The sequence below is a fragment of the Abrus precatorius genome, unplaced genomic scaffold (genome assembly GCF_003935025.1).
Source record: "Abrus precatorius isolate BTA unplaced genomic scaffold, Abrus_2018 Scaffold11, whole genome shotgun sequence".
Classification (NCBI taxonomy): Eukaryota; Viridiplantae; Streptophyta; class Magnoliopsida; order Fabales; family Fabaceae; genus Abrus; species Abrus precatorius.
In genome coordinates, this window is record NW_020874303.1 from 23,963,450 (window position 1) to 23,981,947 (window position 18,498).

The 18,498-nt window shown below is 31.2% G+C and overlaps 4 protein-coding genes across 4 annotated transcripts; 1 reads left to right on the forward strand and 3 right to left on the reverse strand.

The window, feature by feature from the left end:
* Positions 1-2,914: 2,914 nt before the first annotated feature.
* Positions 2,915-4,395, reverse strand: LOC113854681 (UDP-glycosyltransferase 79B30-like). Its single transcript, XM_027485830.1, has one exon. The coding sequence runs from the start codon at positions 4,392-4,394 to the stop codon at positions 3,006-3,008; it is 1,389 nt and encodes a 462-aa protein (XP_027341631.1). The 5' UTR covers position 4,395; the 3' UTR covers positions 2,915-3,005.
* Positions 4,396-7,506: 3,111 nt separating this feature from the next.
* Positions 7,507-9,262, forward strand: LOC113854136 (UDP-glycosyltransferase 79B30-like). The gene has a single exon (XM_027485004.1). The coding sequence runs from the start codon at positions 7,718-7,720 to the stop codon at positions 9,095-9,097; it is 1,380 nt and encodes a 459-aa protein (XP_027340805.1). The 5' UTR covers positions 7,507-7,717; the 3' UTR covers positions 9,098-9,262.
* A 1,514-nt stretch (positions 9,263-10,776) lies between these two features.
* On the reverse strand, positions 10,777-12,156 carry LOC113856368 (anthocyanidin 3-O-glucoside 2''-O-glucosyltransferase-like). The gene has a single exon (XM_027488160.1). It carries the CDS (start codon positions 12,148-12,150, stop codon positions 10,777-10,779), a length of 1,374 nt encoding a protein of 457 aa, XP_027343961.1. The 5' UTR covers positions 12,151-12,156.
* A 3,257-nt stretch (positions 12,157-15,413) lies between these two features.
* On the reverse strand, positions 15,414-18,108 carry LOC113853875 (anthocyanidin 3-O-glucoside 2''-O-glucosyltransferase-like). Its single transcript, XM_027484561.1, has one exon. The coding sequence runs from the start codon at positions 16,870-16,872 to the stop codon at positions 15,472-15,474; it is 1,401 nt and encodes a 466-aa protein (XP_027340362.1). The 5' UTR covers positions 16,873-18,108; the 3' UTR covers positions 15,414-15,471.
* Positions 18,109-18,498: the final 390 nt, after the last annotated feature.

Below are 18,498 nucleotides of genomic sequence, written 5' to 3' on the forward strand. Positions count from 1 at the left end.
TCTCATGTTCCAGAACATGAGCGTCCTGTCCAAATTCGCTTAAGCGAATTTCCAACAGCTTAAGTGAATTTGAGTGAATTTTCGTTTAAGCCAAAGTTTTTAGCTTAAGCAACGCATTTATGAAATCCTGGCTTTAAAGCGAGGCCAAGCGAGAGGTCGAGAATATCCGCTTAAGCGACAAATAACTGCTTAAGCGAATATAGAATCGCTCCATTTAGCTCAAGCAAATCTTGTTTCATATTAAGCAAATTTGGAACAGAGAGCCATGTATTTCAGGATAGGTACTCGCTTAAGCTATTATGTATTCGCTTAAGCGAAGACGTTATTAGCTTAAGCGGATGCAAGTGAATTTATTTAAAATGAAGCGAATTTGGGACAGAGAGCACTAATACACAGACCCATAAATCGCTTAAGCTAATTTGGATTAGCTTAAGCGATTTATGTGAGATTGGAGCGAATTTATAATCGCTTAAGCGAATTTAACAGCTTAAGCGAATTATGCAGAAATTAGAAAGATTATGCAGAAACTGACAGCATGTCAAAATTTTACAAAATTGCTTATCAAAGTCAAATTCACTCATCCAGATATAGTTAATTGTGGCAAAAAATAATATGGATAAAGAGTCCATTCCATTAATGGTCCACAATTGTTCATAATGAAATATACACAAAAAGGATTCATTACTACATAGGCAATTCAAAAACAAAAGAAGCAGAGCCATTCCATTCCATTCCAGAACAACAGAATCAAATATCATCCAGGCTAGAATCATTGATATCATGAAGTGGTCCCTATAAGATAAGAAGAGATATTAGAAACCAGCATTAATGATTAGACAATGTAAAGTTAAGCTAAAAATTATTACTCTCAACAAATCTGTGAAACTTAATTGAGTAAGTAATGTGTGAGGGGGATCATAAGTTGGAGGTACCGAACAATGTACTTCAACTGGATCACAAACCATTGATTGATATTCCTATAACATATTAACACCCATATTATTATATCATATGGTTATAATATGGAAGTTAACTGAATTGTATATATTTGGTATTCAAAATCATTATATAAAAGAACCTGAGATGTTGATTGATCTAAAATTGAAGTTCTGCTCTTCTTTCTATTTGCTTGTAGCTTAACCCAACTTTTGAAACGTTTATTCCCTTTCCTCTTAGTGCTTGGTCGGAGCTTAAATCCCTTAGGTTGTGTACCATTATTATTGGCCAACATTTGTGTATCATCTTTATCTTTATCCGTAAGACTGTTTGTTTGCAGTCGAAGCTTTGTGATTTTGCTGATTAAGTTGTTAATATTGTCATCAACTAGCTGACAATATTCTTCTGAAGTAGAAACGTCACAGGCCAACCTAATCATTTTACCTGCTAGGTGACAGTATCGACGTGTGGTACTAAGTTTAGGATCTCCTTCTACCTCTGTTCCTTTGACATTATGAATAATCCCACTACGACCATGTGTTGTCCATCTCTTAAGTATGTATTTATCAGGGATAACTTTCACATCATTGGCTTCAAACACTTTCAATGCATGACAACAAAGTATGCCAAATGTTTCAAACTTCTTACAAGAGCAATATATAGTGCTTGAGGAAGGTTCAAACGTAATTGTCCATGATCTTTGTTGATGGACTCTAATAATCACATATTCAATCAAAGGAGGAGTTTCAATCCTTTGTAATATGCTACAAGCTAAGAATTGAGCAAACTGATGTTGGAATAAGTTAAATATTGTATGTGTGTAAACCTTGGCCATTTGTATTAAGATTGGTGAAACCTCATACCGCAACATGGGTAGTTTATGGTGAGAGTCGTACTCATGTTTCAACTCATTGTAACGCTTGTTTTCAACAACTCGTTATCCATGTCAAATTCACTCATCCAGAAATATTTGATTCTGTTGTTCTGGAATGGAATGGAATGGCTCTGCTTCTTTTGTTTTTGAATTGCCTATGTAGTAATGAATCCTTTTTGTGTATATTTTATTATGAACAATTGTGGACCATTAATGGAATGAACTCGTTATCCATATTATTTTTTGCCACAATTAACTATTTTTGGATGAGTGAATTTGACTTTGATAAGCAATTTTGTAAAATTTTGACATGCTGTCAGTTTCTTCATAATCTTTTCAATTTCTGCATAATTCGTTTAAGCCGTTAAATTCGCTCCAATCTCACATAAATCGCTTAAGCTATATATTAATTTGCTTAAGCTAATCCAAATTAGCTTAAGCGATTTATGAGTTTGTGTATCAGTGCTCTCTGTCCCAAATTCACTTCATTTTAAATAAATTCGCTTGCATCCGCTTAAGCCAATAACATCTTCACTTAAGCGAATACATAATAGCTTAAGCGAGTACCTATCCTGAAATACATGGCTCTCTGTTCCAAATTCGCTTAATATGAAACAAGATTCGCTTGAGCTAAATGGAGCGATTCCATATTCGCTTAAGCGGTTATTTATTGCTTAAGCGGATATTCTCAACCTCTCGCTTGGCCTCGCTTTAAAGCCAAGATTTCATAAATGCGTCGCTTAAACTAAAAACTTTGACTTAAGCTAAAATTCACTCAAATTCAGTTAAGTCATTGGAAATTCGCTTAAGCAAATTTGGACAGGATACTCATGTTTGCGCCAGAACATGAGAGGATCCGGATCCAATTACGGTAGGTAGTAATGTGATTCACAAGTACTGCCACATATAGTGGCCAATAAATGTACTTGTCATAGGCCCACATGCAGCATATGTGTCAATAGCTCAGTGATAAATTACATCTTTATTTCTATCCCCAGTGCTGGCTCCTCTCCTCTCTTTTAGAAAGAAAAATGTAAGATGTTATTACTGTTTCCACCGAATAATATTTTATCTAAAAGATTCTACGCAAAAACAAGGAGAAAAAGCAGCCTCGTTGGATTGATTATATGACCAACATAATTATTAAGTAAATTTACTGCATACAAATCTTAATTAGATTTCCAATCGTTGAAACTCAGAATTCAAGTAAATCTTGAAGCTTGCGACAGAAACTATCAATACAGGTGGACTCTAAGTCGTTGCTTTGAAAGAAGTTCCTCACTCTTGCATGGTTTTCCCTCACTTCTCTTCCAAGCTCATTTCCTTCGTCCATCACAATTTTCACAGCTTTGCATACACTTTCTTTTGTGAACAAACCATCTTCTTCACCTTTCTCCACTTCCACCCCAACCTTCAACTTTGTACTCATCATTCGTGCATTCATGATATGATCATTACCCAGGCGGGGCAACAACACCAATTGACACTCACTCAAAAGTCCCTCAGTCATAGAAGCAGCCCCACAATGTGTTATAAAGCACCCAACAGAAGGGTGTCCTAAAATCAATTGTTGTTGTACCCAACCTCCATATGCAATCCCTCTTCCTTCAACCCTTTCTTTGAACCCTTCAGGAAGAGCTTCTTCAATAGACTCAAATCCTTCAGGGGGCTTAAGTGCTGCAAGAAATGGAAAACCAGCTAGTTCAAGACCAAGCAACAACTCTTCAAATTGATTTTGTTGTAACCGACTTTCACTTCCATAAGCACAAAAAATAACAGAACCAGCCTTGAATCCCCCAAGCCATGCAACCCATTTTTCCTCTAAAGTAGAATTTGGTGGTTCAGGTAACAATGGCCCTGAAAGTAGAACAGGCTTCTTATATACAGTTTCAACATAATCAGCATATAGCCCATCAAATTCTCTGCAACCTTTGAATCCAATTGCATCTGAAAAGCATGAACCTAAATGCAAACGGTCGTACAACAAAACACCACTACCAAACTCTAGTTTCCTTGTGACAACTAGGAATCGTAGTTCATGTGCATGAAGCTTGATGGCTGAATCAGGAAACCCCTGAGGTGGTTTCATGAGATCAACTTCAGTTAATTCTCTTCCTTGGCTCTGTCTTGGTCCATGCCATAGGTAAGATAGTAATAATGGATTACTTATCCAGTATTGTATGGATTTGATGCCCAAGCTTCGTGTCACGTTTGGTAACCAGTGTTGGAAATCGAAGAAAACAATTTGTGGCTTTAGTTTTTCTAGAAAAAGTTCAATGTCCTTCTTTGTATGATCCATAGCTGTGGCAATAAATGGGAATAAAGAGAAGGGTACATCTGCGGTAGTCTCAGCATCGTGGGGAAGGCCATCAACGTGAGGAACAGTGATGGGGACAAAAGTGATCAGGTGTGGGTGAAGGTTGAGATGTTGTAACTTTGTTTTTGTTCTTTTGGGTATGATGAAGGAGATTCTGTGCCCTCTTTTTGCTAACTTGTTGGAGAGGTGAAGATATGGGGTTAGGTGTCCCATGGCAAACCATGGAAACATGGCGATGTGAAGAGGAGTTGCCTCCATGGTGAACATTGAACTGTGTATTTGCACACGTTAATGCAAGTATAAAGAGTACTTAATTATATTTTTTGGTACACATTTCTTTGTGTTTATTTTTAATTATCTTTTCTTTCTGATTATCTTTCTTTCTGTTTTATCATCTATACGTGTTTTCTTTATTACCGTAAGTCTTTCTTCTTACACCCATTTCATATCTTATTTTAGGGTTATAAATGATGGGGTCCCATTCAATAAATGGGTGTTGAACTGGTGGAAGAAAAGGAGATCGTAAAAGAAAAGAATATAACGTGATAAAGAAAACAAATAAAAAGAGATAAAGAGAAAGACACAATTAAAATTACACGGGAGAAAAAAATAAATATATGTATATAATAATTATTTTATACATTAAGCAACTCATATTTTTAATTTCTAATAATCACTTTTTCTTACATTTTTTTTTTAATTTTTTTCTTTCTTTTGTATTACATCATAATTCAATCTTACTTTCATCCTCTTTTAGTTTATTTTGATTTATCTTTTCTCTCATACGACATAAAATAAAATTTTCCCGTACTTAATATATTTTTTAATGTTTTTATTTACTTTTCTCTTTTTATTATTTTATATTATTTATTATATATTTTTCTCTTCTATTTTATACTAAGCATATGCACTAAAAAAATTGTAGAAAATCCATTTTGCTCTTTTGATAGTAATGGCCTAATCTTCAGAGTTTAGATTCTCTCTAGTTTTTTTTATCTTCTTATTTAATCATTAAAATTATTATAGTACAAATTTTAGTTTAAATTATCAATGCTTTAATAATTATTAATGTTTTCATTTTAATAATTAAAAACATATCTATTTTCTATTTCTTTATCTCTTTTTTGATCCATGTCATATTCATTTCACTTTTGCTCCCTTCCTTCACCCTACCCCTTCCCTTCTTCCGTTTTCTAAGACCACCCCTCCCTCTTCTCTTTCACTTAACCCTCTGGTGCTGCTCTCCTGTCCTAATAATCTTGGCCCAATTCCTTCTCTCACCTGCTCTCTTCCCAATCTTATACCCGTGGTATTTTTTTTTTAATAGGAGAGACGATTTAGATAAAAGTGGTAAAGTGACAAAAATAAAAAAAAATGAAAATGAAAATGAAGAAATAGGTTACGAAAAAAAAATGTGTGTGAAAGAAAAATAGTGATATAAATTTGTTTAAATAAATTTTACAAGTTTTTAAATTAATTTTAAAAAATTTATTTAAGTGAATTTACTTTTATTTAAATAAAAATAAAATTAAATGTTTTGTTCTTAAAGAAAATTTGAATCCATAAAAGAGAAGTTGTAGAAATTTCATATCAGTGTGGCCCGTGAAAAATAGATTTAATGCTATTACTTTATTCACAAGTAATCTTGAAGTTTTTTTTATATATGATTTTTTTTCAAAATTTAAAAAATATAAGATTTTTTATAAAATTACAAATATATAAACTTTAAAAATTATCAATGACATTTTTTAGTGTAGCTATAGAAATTTAGAGATAAAAAATTTAAAGAATAATAAAATTTTAAAAGTTGTTAACAGCAATTTCTAAAAAAAATATTAAAAATAAAAAAATTCAAAAGTCATCAATTATAATTTTTCAAAAATAAATAAATATTTAAAAAGTATATAAAAAAATCGTCCTAAAAGTCGCCTGTGACTTTTGAAAAAATTATATTTTCGTAATTTTATAAAAAAAATTCATTTTTTTAAATTTTAAAGAAAAATTATATAGATAAAAATAATCCTAATCTTGATCATTAGAAATATATTATAATATTAAATTGTATTAAATAATATATGAATAAATTTGAATAATTAAATTACACAATGGACATCTCTGGAGTAAGATTAAGACATGAGAGGATCTTATCAGTTCAGGGCCACACCACTTTATTGTGGTCAGCATCGTGAGCAGGACCAGCGTCAACGTGTCAATGATTGGACAATGTAAGGATTTTTTTTTCCCATTCTTCTCTAATACTTTTTTTTATTTATAATGTCATTTGTTATTTATTATTATTTTTATTTATAACTATTTCATGTCTCTTCGTTCTATTTATTTCATATCAATGTTTATTTTATTAAAAATAAAAGTAAAGAAAAAAATATACAATTTTACGCACTCTTTTTCTTACCTTCCATTTTGTATTCGTTTGTTACAACTCAGAGGATTCTATCGCTGCCGTTTGGGTGATATAGTGAGAGTTGTTGGTTTACATGATTCATCTCCACTTGTGGAATATGTTTGATTTATTTTTAAAAATTAAAAAATACTTTTAAAAATAAATCAAACAGACTCTTAATTTCAGCAGTTGAAAATTTAGTGGTGCTATGAGAATTGAGATTGTTGAGTTTGAAAGTTTCTTGGACCAGGATTCAAGACCAAAGCAGTTGAAGGTAATTGTAGAAGTTAAAGAGGAATCTAGTTTTCTGGAGGATAAACGGGAGGAATCAGTTATAACTTTTAGAAATTGTATTTTATCTCTCTTTGAGAATGGCTTGAGAGCAAATTTTTTAAAATCTAAAGTATCTTTTTAATACAAAATAAAAAATATTTTAAAAAAATATTAATTACAATAAATACTTTAATAAGTGTGTTTAAAAAAATATATTAGGATATTACTCTTACTTGTCCTCTTTGCCAACTCGTCGGAGAGATGAAACAATGAAGTAAAGGATACACTGCTAAGCGCAAAGGAGGTGCATCAATGGTGAAGTGGATGTATATTTTTTACCTTTTTATAATATTAATTACTTTATCACGCTATTTTCCTTTTTTTTTATGTGTTTCTTAATTATAAAAAAATCTAACGCATCTTATATTTTCTTTCTCTCTTTTTTCCTCTTATCTCTCTTTCTTCTATTATTAAATTTCTATTTTAATGTGTTATTAGAAATTGATACAAATTTCTAGAATAGTCTAGAAAAAATACTAAAAATAATTTAAGAAAAACTAATTGTATCTTCTAGTATGTAGATGCTTCTAGAGAAAGTTCTAGAATATTGTAAATCTTCAAGTTTCTAGATAGTTCTAATATATTGAACCAAATGGTGGATAATACCTATAAATAGGCATGCTACCTCATTGTAAATGCAAATGAAGAAGAAGTAATTAAGACATCAATTCTCCATCTCTTGAGTCTCTTACTAAAACTTCTTCAACTACTATTTTCAACTATTCCTACTAACACATTTCAACTATCTTACTCATCTCACCCACACTAAAAACTATCATGTGTCAACCAATCATCTTCTTATTATAAATCAGAAGGCGTTGTGATTCTATACTTCATTTCTACATTAATATTAACCATGGAAGCAACTCCTCTTCACATAGTGATGTTTCCATGGTTTGCCATGGGACACATAGCACCGAATATTCACCTTTCAAACAAGTTAGCAAAGAGAGGGCACAAAATCTCCTTCATCATACCCAAAAGAGCACAAACAAAGCTACAACATCTCAACCTTCACCCACACCTCATTACTTTTGTCCCTATCACTGTTCCTCACGTTGATGGCCTTCCCCACGATGCTGAGACCACTGCAGATGTACCCTTCTCTTTATTCCCACTTATTGCCACAGCCATGGATCTCACACAAAAAGACATCGAATTTCTCCTAAAGAAACTAAACCCACAAATTGTTTTCTTTGATTTCCAATATTGGTTACCAAACGTGACACGAAGCTTGGGCATCAAGTCCATACAATACTGGATTGTTAATCCGTTATCAGTAGCTTACATGTGGCACGGACCAAGAAAGAGTCAAGGAAGAGAATTAACTGAAGTTGATCTCATGAAACCGCCTCAGGGGTTTCCTGATTCAGCCATCAAGCTTCATGCACATGAACTACGATTCCTAGTTGTCACAAGGAAATTAGAGTTTGGTAGTGGTGTTTTGTTGTACGATCGTTTCCATTTAGGTGCAAGCTCTTCAGATGCAATTGGATTCAAGGGTTGCAGAGAATTTGATGGGCGATATGCTGATTATCTTGAAACTGTGTATGGGAAACCTGTTCTACTTTCAGGGCCTCTTTTACCTGAGCCACCAAACTCTACCTTAGAGGAAAAATGGGTTGCATGGCTTGGAGGATTCAAAGCTGGTTCTGTTATTTTTTGTGCTTATGGAAGTGAAAGCCCATTACAGCAAAATGAATTTAAAGAGTTGTTGCTTGGTCTTGAACTAACTGGTTTTCCATTTCTTGCAGCACTTAAGCCCCCTGAAGGATTTGAGTCTATTGAAGAAGCTCTTCCTGAAGGGTTCAAAGAAAGGGTTGAAGGAAGAGGGATTGCATATGGAGGTTGGGTACAACAACAATTGATTTTAGGACACCCTTCTGTTGGGTGCTTTATAACACATTGTGGGGCTGCTTCTATGACTGAGGGACTTTTGAGTGAGTGTCAATTGGTGTTGTTGCCACGCCTGGGTAATGATCACATCATGAATGCACGAATGATGAGTACAAAGTTGAAGGTTGGGGTGGAAGTGGAGAAAGGTGAAGAAGATGGTTTGTTCACAAAAGAAAGTGTATGCAAAGCTGTGAAAATTGTGATGGAAGAAGGAAATGAGCTTGGAAGAGAAGTGAGGGAAAACCATGCAAGAGTGAGGAACTTCTTTCAAAGCAACGACTTAGAGTCCACCTGTATTGATAGTTTCTGTCTCAAGCTTCAAGATTTACTTGAATTCTGAGTTTTATTGCGAATGAGATTAAGATTTTTATGGAATAATTTTACTTAATCAATTATGTTGGCTAGATAATCACATTAAAATGGAAATTTAACGACAGACGAAAGCGAGAAAGGAAGAAGAGAAAGAGAGAAAGAAAATATCAGATGCGTTATAATTAAAAGAGCATAGAGAAAAAGGGACGATGAAAATGAATATTAACAATTGTGAGTTTGAAAATATAATAATTGGTTTATATATTTAATAATTTAAAGGATTGTTTAGTTTTAAAAAAAACGTTTTTATTTTTACTGTTAGTTACAAAGTTACTGTCATTTTTTTTTCTTTATTTTCTTGTTTTAAAGGTTTATACGAAAAATAATAAAAAAATGTATAAAAATTTAAAAATATTAACAAAATAAAAGTAAAGTAACGATCTTATAATTAAAAATGACAAAATATTAATAAAAAATGTTTTTTTAAAAATAAACAGTCCCATATATTTTTACAGCTACTTTTTTTATATTATTTTTATTTTATTTATCGCACTGTATTAATTACAACTCTATTTCTTCGTCTTTTTTTTCAATCATTTTCCGCCTTTTCATTTACTTCTTTCTTTTTATTACTTTATAATAATTATTATGTTTTTATTTATTTTATTTTATTTTACTAAGCATATCCACAGATAAATTCTATAAAAATTATATATAAATCATCAAAATTTAAAAATTAAAAGTCTTAAGAATATTATATGACTTAAAAAAAAAAGCATATAACTTATATATTTATATAACCATTTCTTCTCACTATTGTAAGAGGTTGGAGTTGATTATCAAGACATGGGGGCTTTGCATGTGATGGCTAAAGAACGAAAAATTGTTGTGTGGTTCACAAAATTCTGCGGAGATTACTCACATGACACAAATTTCTGCAGAGATTACTCACATGACAATGAAGCAGCGTAGAAAAGCTTAAACACAGTGGTGGATGCTTTTTCTAGAATTGACATGACATGTTACACATGCGATCTAGATTCTCCCAGGTAGGAATTGAATGAATAGTTTCATTTTACTTATTCAAAAGCATTAAGTAAAATTAAAAAAAAAATAAAAAATTACGGCAAAATTTATTTAAATAAAATTTTTTTATTTAAGTAAAATTTTTTGACATAAACTAATTTTGTTTTTTATTTTTTTTAATTTTATATTTTCTTTCTCTGATTTCGTATTTAACACTTTTTATTCAACTATTCTTTTAAAATATACTAGTTTAATAGTCTTTGCAATGCACATGTATCATGAAATATTAAAATATATTATAATATCAAAGACATGAAATTTAAAAAATTTGCATAATTATAAAAATAATCACATATAATACACTACTAAATATTATATTAATTATATGTGTATTTTAACAAAAATATATTTTACATGTATAATATTGAGTTAGAAAACATATATTGTAAATGCATGATATTGTGATAGATATGAAAAGAAAAGTAAAAGACATGGTAACGTTAAAAATAATTTTTTTTATAATTAACTGAAGAAAATACTATGAGAAAGTATTTGAGAATATTATTTTGCTATCAAGTGTCGACTGGGGAGGAGTATAATCGAGGAAGCATTGATGAATTATTCAATAAACAATTAAACATTTTATTTATTGAACAGTGCAACTTGCATGCTGCTTATAGTTTAAAGTAAATCTTGAAGCTTGCGACAAAAACTCTCAACACATGATGATTCTAATTTGTCGCTTAGTAAGAAGTTCCTCATTTTCGTATGATTTGCTCTCACTTCTCTTCCAAACTCATTCTCATCATCCATTACAATTTTCACAGCTCTACAAATGTTTTCTTTGGTGAACAGGCCATCTTCTTCACCTTTCTCCACTTCCACTCCTACCTTTAACTTTCCACTTAACATTCGTGCATTTATGACATGGTCAGCACCTAATCGTGGTAAGAACACTAACTGACACTTATTCACAAGTGCCTCTGTTATAGAAGCTGCTCCACAATGTGTTATGAAGCACCCAACAGAAGGATGACCTAAAATCAGTTGCTGTGGCACCCAACTTCCATATGCAATCCCTCTTCCTTGAACCCTTTCTTTGAACCCTTCTGGCAAAGCTTCTTCAATAGACTCAAATCCGTTAGGGGGCTTAAGTGCTGCAAGAAATGGAAAACCAGTTAGTTCAAGACCAAGCAACAACTCTTGAAATTGATTTTGCTGTAACGGGCTTTCACTTCCATAAGCACAGAAAATAGCAGAACCATCCTTGAATCCTCCAAGCCATGCAACCCATTTTTCCTCCAAAGTAGTTTTTGGTGGGTCAGGTAACAAAGGTCCTGAAAGTAGAACAGGTTTTCCATACACAGTTTCAAGATAGTCTGCATATGGCCCATCAATCTCTCTACAACCTTTGAATCCAAGTGCATCTGAAGAGCTTGAACCTATATCGAGACGATCGTACAACAAAACACCATTACCAAACTCTATTTTCCTTGTGGCAGCTAGGAATCTCCGTTCATGTGGATGAAGCATGATGGATGAATCAGGAAACCCTCGAGGCGGTTTCATAAGATCATCTTCAGTTAATTCTCCTCCTTGGCATCGTCTCGGTCCGTTCCATAGGTAAGCTATTGATAATGGATTAACTATCCAATGTTGGATGCACTTGATGCCTAATCTTCGTGTCAAGTTTGGTATCCAATGTTGGAAATCGAAGAAAACAATTTGTGGCTTCAATTCCCTTAGGAGAAGTTCAATGTCCTTCTCTGTGAAATCCATAGCTTTGGCAATAAGTGGGAATAAGGAGAAGGGCACTTCCGAAGAAGTTTCAGCATCATGAGGAAGGCCATCAACATGAGGAACAGTGATGGGAACAAAAGTGATGAGGTGTGGGTGAAGGTTGAGATGTTGTAGCTTAGTTTGTGTTCTCTTGGGGATGAAGAAGGAGATTCTATGTCCTCTATTTGCTAACTTGTTGGAGAGGTGAAGATATGGAGTTAGGTGTCCCATGGCAAACCATGGAAACATCACTATGTGCAAAGATGATGCATCCATGGCTGCAAGGACCTTGTTGCAGGTTCAACTACTTAAAGCAATTTGAGTCACCCTACAAAACCAGTTCAGCCTGTGGTATGTGTGTGTTTTATTTATATGCAAAACTAAAAGTAATTGAAGTGAATATCTTTAGTGTATCATACTAAATAATATAGAAAAAACCATCCATATAATATTACTTTTTTATATTATTACTTTTCTCTGTATTTTCTTTATTACATTAGTCATTTTATTTTACATATTTTCTTATCTCTCTCGGGGTTTGTAGAAAAAAAACCTGTTGTAAAAAATAATTTCACTTTTGAATTCAGTTATTCTCAGCAAGGAAAGGGAAATAAAAAGGAAAGCTTCAGAATGTCCTGATTGCTTCCGCTTTCTCTCTCTCCTCATATGTTGATGTGCAGAATTTTTTGTAGTTCATGGCTAGAGACAAACGATTAGTGGCTATGTTAGGTGTGCAGTTGGCACTCTTGATTCTTGACACCATTATTAGTGGTTTGCTTTAGGAAAACAAAGAGATAAAGTATGAAAATGTCATCATTAGTTATAAGTCATTATCTTGATTAAATTATTTTCATTTTCTATGTGTTAGAATATTCATCATTGGATACTCCTTAAGACTAAAGTTAGAATAGCGTTAAAGGAAAACATCAATGAACAATGAACATGATTTTGGGTAGTCTATCAGTTTAAAATATATACTATTTCTGTCCTTTTATTTTTTTTAGTTGAATAATTTTCCTATTTTCAAAATAGTGCAAATGTAACTTTTTGGATGATCTTCTTTTGCACCAAAGATTCAAATTTGTATTTTTCACTCAGAATTTTAATAAATTAAATTAATTATATTGTTCCTAAAAATCATTAATACAAAAATCAAATTTCAATCAAAATAAAAAAAAAATTCAAAAATTTCCTTTTTCAAATTTTAATCAAACATCTTTAATTTCTTTTTCAAATCTTATCAAAATTTTATGCTTTTTTTACTTTTAAATATTTAAAATTATTTTATATCTTTCATTTTTCAAATATTTATAAGAAAATTAAATTTAGGTTTAAATATAATAAAATCAATAAAAAATTTAAATTTACATAATTTTAGAAGTAAAAAAACTTAATTGATTCAAAAAATAATATAAAAACTTAAATTAAACATAAAATAAATTAAAAAATAAAAAATAAAATTAAGTCAATCCACATTTTATGTTCCATAGATATATACATCTGAAAAGAGAAATAAAAAAAATAGATATAATAAGTGATACGTATGATAGAAAAAAGAGATAAAAGTTAAAGTAAGTTCAAAATACTTATGTTTTTACGCTCGTAATACTTACTTTATTGTTAATATTTTTTAATTTATAATGTATATATAATACGTTCTACATATAATAAAAAAGAGAGATAAAGATTAATTGAAGTTGAAAATATTTTTTTATACTATTGTAAATTTACTTCATGGTTAACATTTTTTAATTTAAAAATTTAAATAAAAAATAATTATACAAAGATAGATGTTACTATTTAAATTGTAAGGAAATATGGACTGGGAGATTATTGAAAGGATAAATATCGAATAGTCAAAGTCAATAATTTGGTTCCGTTGCTTAGTATATTATTTAATTTTTGAAATTTAATATTATTATTTCTTAGGAGCAAGTAAGTCATGGAATGCATGACCAAATTTTTAATTTGCCATTGTCGTGTTGAGATTTATGTTATTGGGATTTTCATTTGGTTAGGTGAATAAGTATGTACTTAATAATGATCCCCATTAATTAATCAATCAAAAGTTGGACCCCAGGAATTTTTAATTATTACTCTTTATATGATAGTAGGTTAAATGATTCAATTTTTCTGAGTAGTAATCAATGCATCAAAATCCATTCTTAAATGTTTAAACCCGTGTCCTTTTTTTTGGAACCTGAAGTAAATAAATAAAAAGAAGATTACTGGCTAAGCAACCCTAGTTAAATCATAATTAAGTCAATGCCGAGCGTCATGCAGGAATCACTCTCACGTGTGATAACACCAGAGAGACAATTATCCAATCTCAATTTCGGGAGATTTCTATAGTTAATTTATATTTAATAAGATTATAAGATAACATCAACCTTTATCTTTAGTTAATGAATTTATAAGATACATTAAAATTAAGAAGATTAATCAAAATTAGGTTTTTAATTAAATTTTTTAATTAACAAGCTGATAGAATTTTTATGTTTTTCTCTATTAGCTATCTTGCTTGATTATTTGAGATAATAATAAAGAGAAAATTATAAGTAAAATAAGAACTCTAAGCGCATTCATAATCAATTCTTTTTATTGCTCTCATATGGGATTAACTGAGATGGTGATAGATAACTTGCTGAACGCGACCAAAGAAAAAAGCAGAATAGGAAAAATGAAAAATAAATTTTATATTAATTTTAATTTTTACTGTTGATATTTTAAAAATATAATGAATGGAGTAAATTTACTCATTTGAACTTCTGATATTACTCCTCGAATTTAGAAGATTTGTATCTATTGTCCTGAAATTATCTGTGTATTTATCATTGATATATTAAGTCTATAATGAATGGAGAAACAGTGGTGCATGGAAGCAGAAGCACAAACACTGTTCCTCTCTCCGTTTTTGTTTTCTAACAAATAGCCAAAAGCTACCCCTCTCTCACACTATTCAGATTACTCAATTTGTCGCGCAAGCAGTGCCCCACCTCAATCCCATACCACCCGTGAGTATTCATTTTTTACGTAAGTATATGAATAAATTTTAATATATTTTTTAACACACATTTTTTCTCAACTTTTTAAAATTAACTTTATCTAATATTTACTTCAATGTTATACTGAGATGGGCAACTACCGCTTTCATGTAATACTTTTCTTGAAGCAAAGTTGAATTGGCATGAACATTTTATCTTCAATATTTCATCCTATCAATGCAGTTTGCTGCTATTTTTTATATTTGCTCACAGTTCATTATCAACTAATTTAATTTCAATGCATAAACCATCTGTTTCATCTATATTTCTTAAACGCAAGTTTAAAACTCCAACCTTCAACATCAACATGTGATTTACTATTCTACCACTTCATTATGTTCATTTAAAAACTCAGGATGTAAACCATTCTCCTTGAGAATATTTTTTATTTTATTTTCATCAGCCGTGCGAGTCTGAATATATATACATACAAATGAAATAAAATATGTATCGAAATAAAAAAATAAAAAAAAAGACATGCAGTTTCTAAACGAAACTCATTCGGTTCATTTATTTAAAAACAACTGAAATACATTTGTTGTCATCGATCGACTTAGGCACTCGGAACTTGCACCAAATCGTGAAGCTTTTGACATAAAACATCAACACAAGAGGACTCTAAATTGTCTCTAAGCAAGAAATTTCTAAATTTTGCATGATTTGCTCTCACTTCTTTCCCGAGTTCACTCCCTTCATCCATCACAATTTTCACAGCTTTGCACACACTTTCTTTAGTGAACAAACCATCTTCTTCACCTTTCTCCACTTCCACCCCAACCTTCAACTTTGCACTCATCATTCGTGCATTCATGATATGATCAGTACCTAAGCGTGGCAATAGCACTAACTGGCACTCACTCACCAGTCCCTCAGTGGTAGAAGCAGACCCACAGTGTGTTATAAAGCACCCAACAGAAGGGTGTCCTAGAATCAGTTGTTGTTGCACCCAACCTCCATATGCAATCCCTCTTCCTTCAACCCTTTCTTTGAACCCCTTGGGCAAAGCTTCTTCAATAGACTCAAATCCTTCAGGGGGCTTAAGTGCTGCAAGAAATGGAAAACCAGTTAGTTCAAGACCAAGCAACAATTCTTGAAATTCATTTTGTGGTAACGGGCTTTCACTTCCATAAGCACAAAAAATTACAGAACCAGCTTTGAATCCTCCAAACCATGCAACCCATTTATCCTCTAAAGTAGACTTTAGTGGCTCAGGTAAAAGAGGCCCTGAAAGTAGAACAGGCTTCCCATACACAGTTTCATTATAATCAGCATATGGCCCATCAATTTCTCTACAACCTTTGTATGCAATTGCATCTGATGAAGTTAAACCAGTATAAAACCGTTTGTACAGTAAGACACCACTTCCAAACACAATTTTCCTAGCACCAGCGATAAATCGAAGTTCATGTGCATGAAACTTGATGAATGATGAATCAGGGAACCCCGGAGGCGGTTTCATGATATCTTCTTCAGTTAAATCTATTCCTTGGCTTTTTCTCGATCCATATCCAAGGTAAGCTGATGTTAATGGAGAAGATATAGCATATAGGACACTCTTGATGCCTAGGCTGCAAGTTAGGTTCGGTAGCCAATACTGAAAATCAAAGAAAACAATTTGTGGCTTAATCTCTCTTAGGAGAAGTTCAATGTCCTTCTCTGTACGATCCAAAGCTGTGGCAAGGAGTGGATATAAAGAAAAGGGCAAGTCTGAAGTGAGTTCAGCATTGTGTGGAAGACCATCAACGTGTGGAACGGTTATGGGAACAAAAGTGATAAGGTGTGGGTGAAGATTGGAATGTTGTAGTTTGGTTTGTGTTCCTTTGGGTATGATGAAGGAGATTTTGTGCCCTCTCTGTGCTAACTTGTTAGAGAGGCGAAGATGTGGGACTAGGTGTCCCATAGCAAACCATGGAAACATTGCTATGTGCAGAGTAGTAGCACTTGTGGTATCCATGGCTGCTTCAATTATTTGCTGTTTTGCGATTCAAGTGAAGCATATATATATACACACACACGAAGTATATAGGTGGTCATGAGGGTTATCTTGCAGAACACGTTGCATGTATCGCCGATTTGATAATTTGGATATACAACTTTTCCATTGTGCTTTGATAATTTGGAGTCTTGTAGTCACGGATTCTCTGTTCCACTCTTCCCGATTTGCGTTCCTATTTGGAAAATACAAAATTAGGAGTTGTGTCCCGTGTCTAAGTGTCTTCCCCTTTGTCCCAGCCTTCTAATTATTATTTCAATTTTTTTTTAATCTTCCTAATACATCTTTACAATATTGTGAATTATTTTAAAAAAATGAATTTAATAATTTATATTTTACTCTATGCACTGTGTTTGTAACTTACATAGTGTTTGTATTTTAAAAAAGATAGATGCTAATTGGCATCTTTAGAATATTGATTAAGCAATTAAAAATAGTTTTTATTAAAATATATTATAAAAATATTTTTATGTAGTTTTTAGTATACTGTTACTATAACTTTAATAAAAAAAATTAATATTAATTTTTCAATTAAAATATTAGTTAACCTTAGTATTCTCGTTACCAAAAGTATTATTTGGTTTAAAATGGAATATTTCTTAAATAGAAAATCATTTTTAAAACCTTAGAATCTCAGAAAATTATTTCTTTATTTTTTATTTATATATTTTCTGCAATCTCAGAAATGTAATGTTGGCAAGTCAGTTTGCCAAACTTAAAATCAGCCTCAAATCGATAATACCAATTAAAGCTGCCCCTTCCACAGAAAATTCAAGCACAGAGATCAAATTTATTTCTTTTCTTCCTTTTCACTTAAATAATGTTAATTTAATAAAAAAAAAAAAGTATGACAACTATGGAGAAAAACACATTATTATTTGAAAAAGAAGGAGTCTTTAAATTATCATTGGATTATATGGGCACAGAAGAAGACAGGAAAAATAAATTAATATCACACTAAATTAATTTCTAAAATTATATTAGAAATAACTGTTTTTTAAAATTATCAATATCAATTTTTTTATAATTTTAAGGACTAATTATTATTTTAAGAATGTAAGGAATCAAAATTATCACTATTTGCTAATTTTACGGATAGGGAATATATTTTAAAAGTTTATTTGATTAACGCTTAATAATTTAGAAAATTAAAGTAATATTTTTAAAATATAAAATACTAAATTAATTGATATTGATTGTTTATATTACTATAAAAAAGAAAATTACTAACTAATAACGCCTTGATTTACTTAGTTAAAGAATTAAAATACTTAATTAGAAAATATAAAGATATGTTCACTCTTATCAGTTTTTATACGACTCAACGTAATTCTTAACAAAAATTTACGAATGATATGATAAAAAAATAAATAGTAAATTTGACTGGTATACTATGACACCCACCTTTGAATCGAGAATTATGGTACGTTTGCTACAGTTTAATTTTAGTAAAATAATTGTTTATCTCTTACAAGTTTTCTTAGTTAGAAAAAAATTAAATATAATTTAAAAATGAGTTAAAATCAAGTGATAATAAACACCACATTTAGTAAAATAATATCTTAAATAATTTTTTCTTAAAAATAA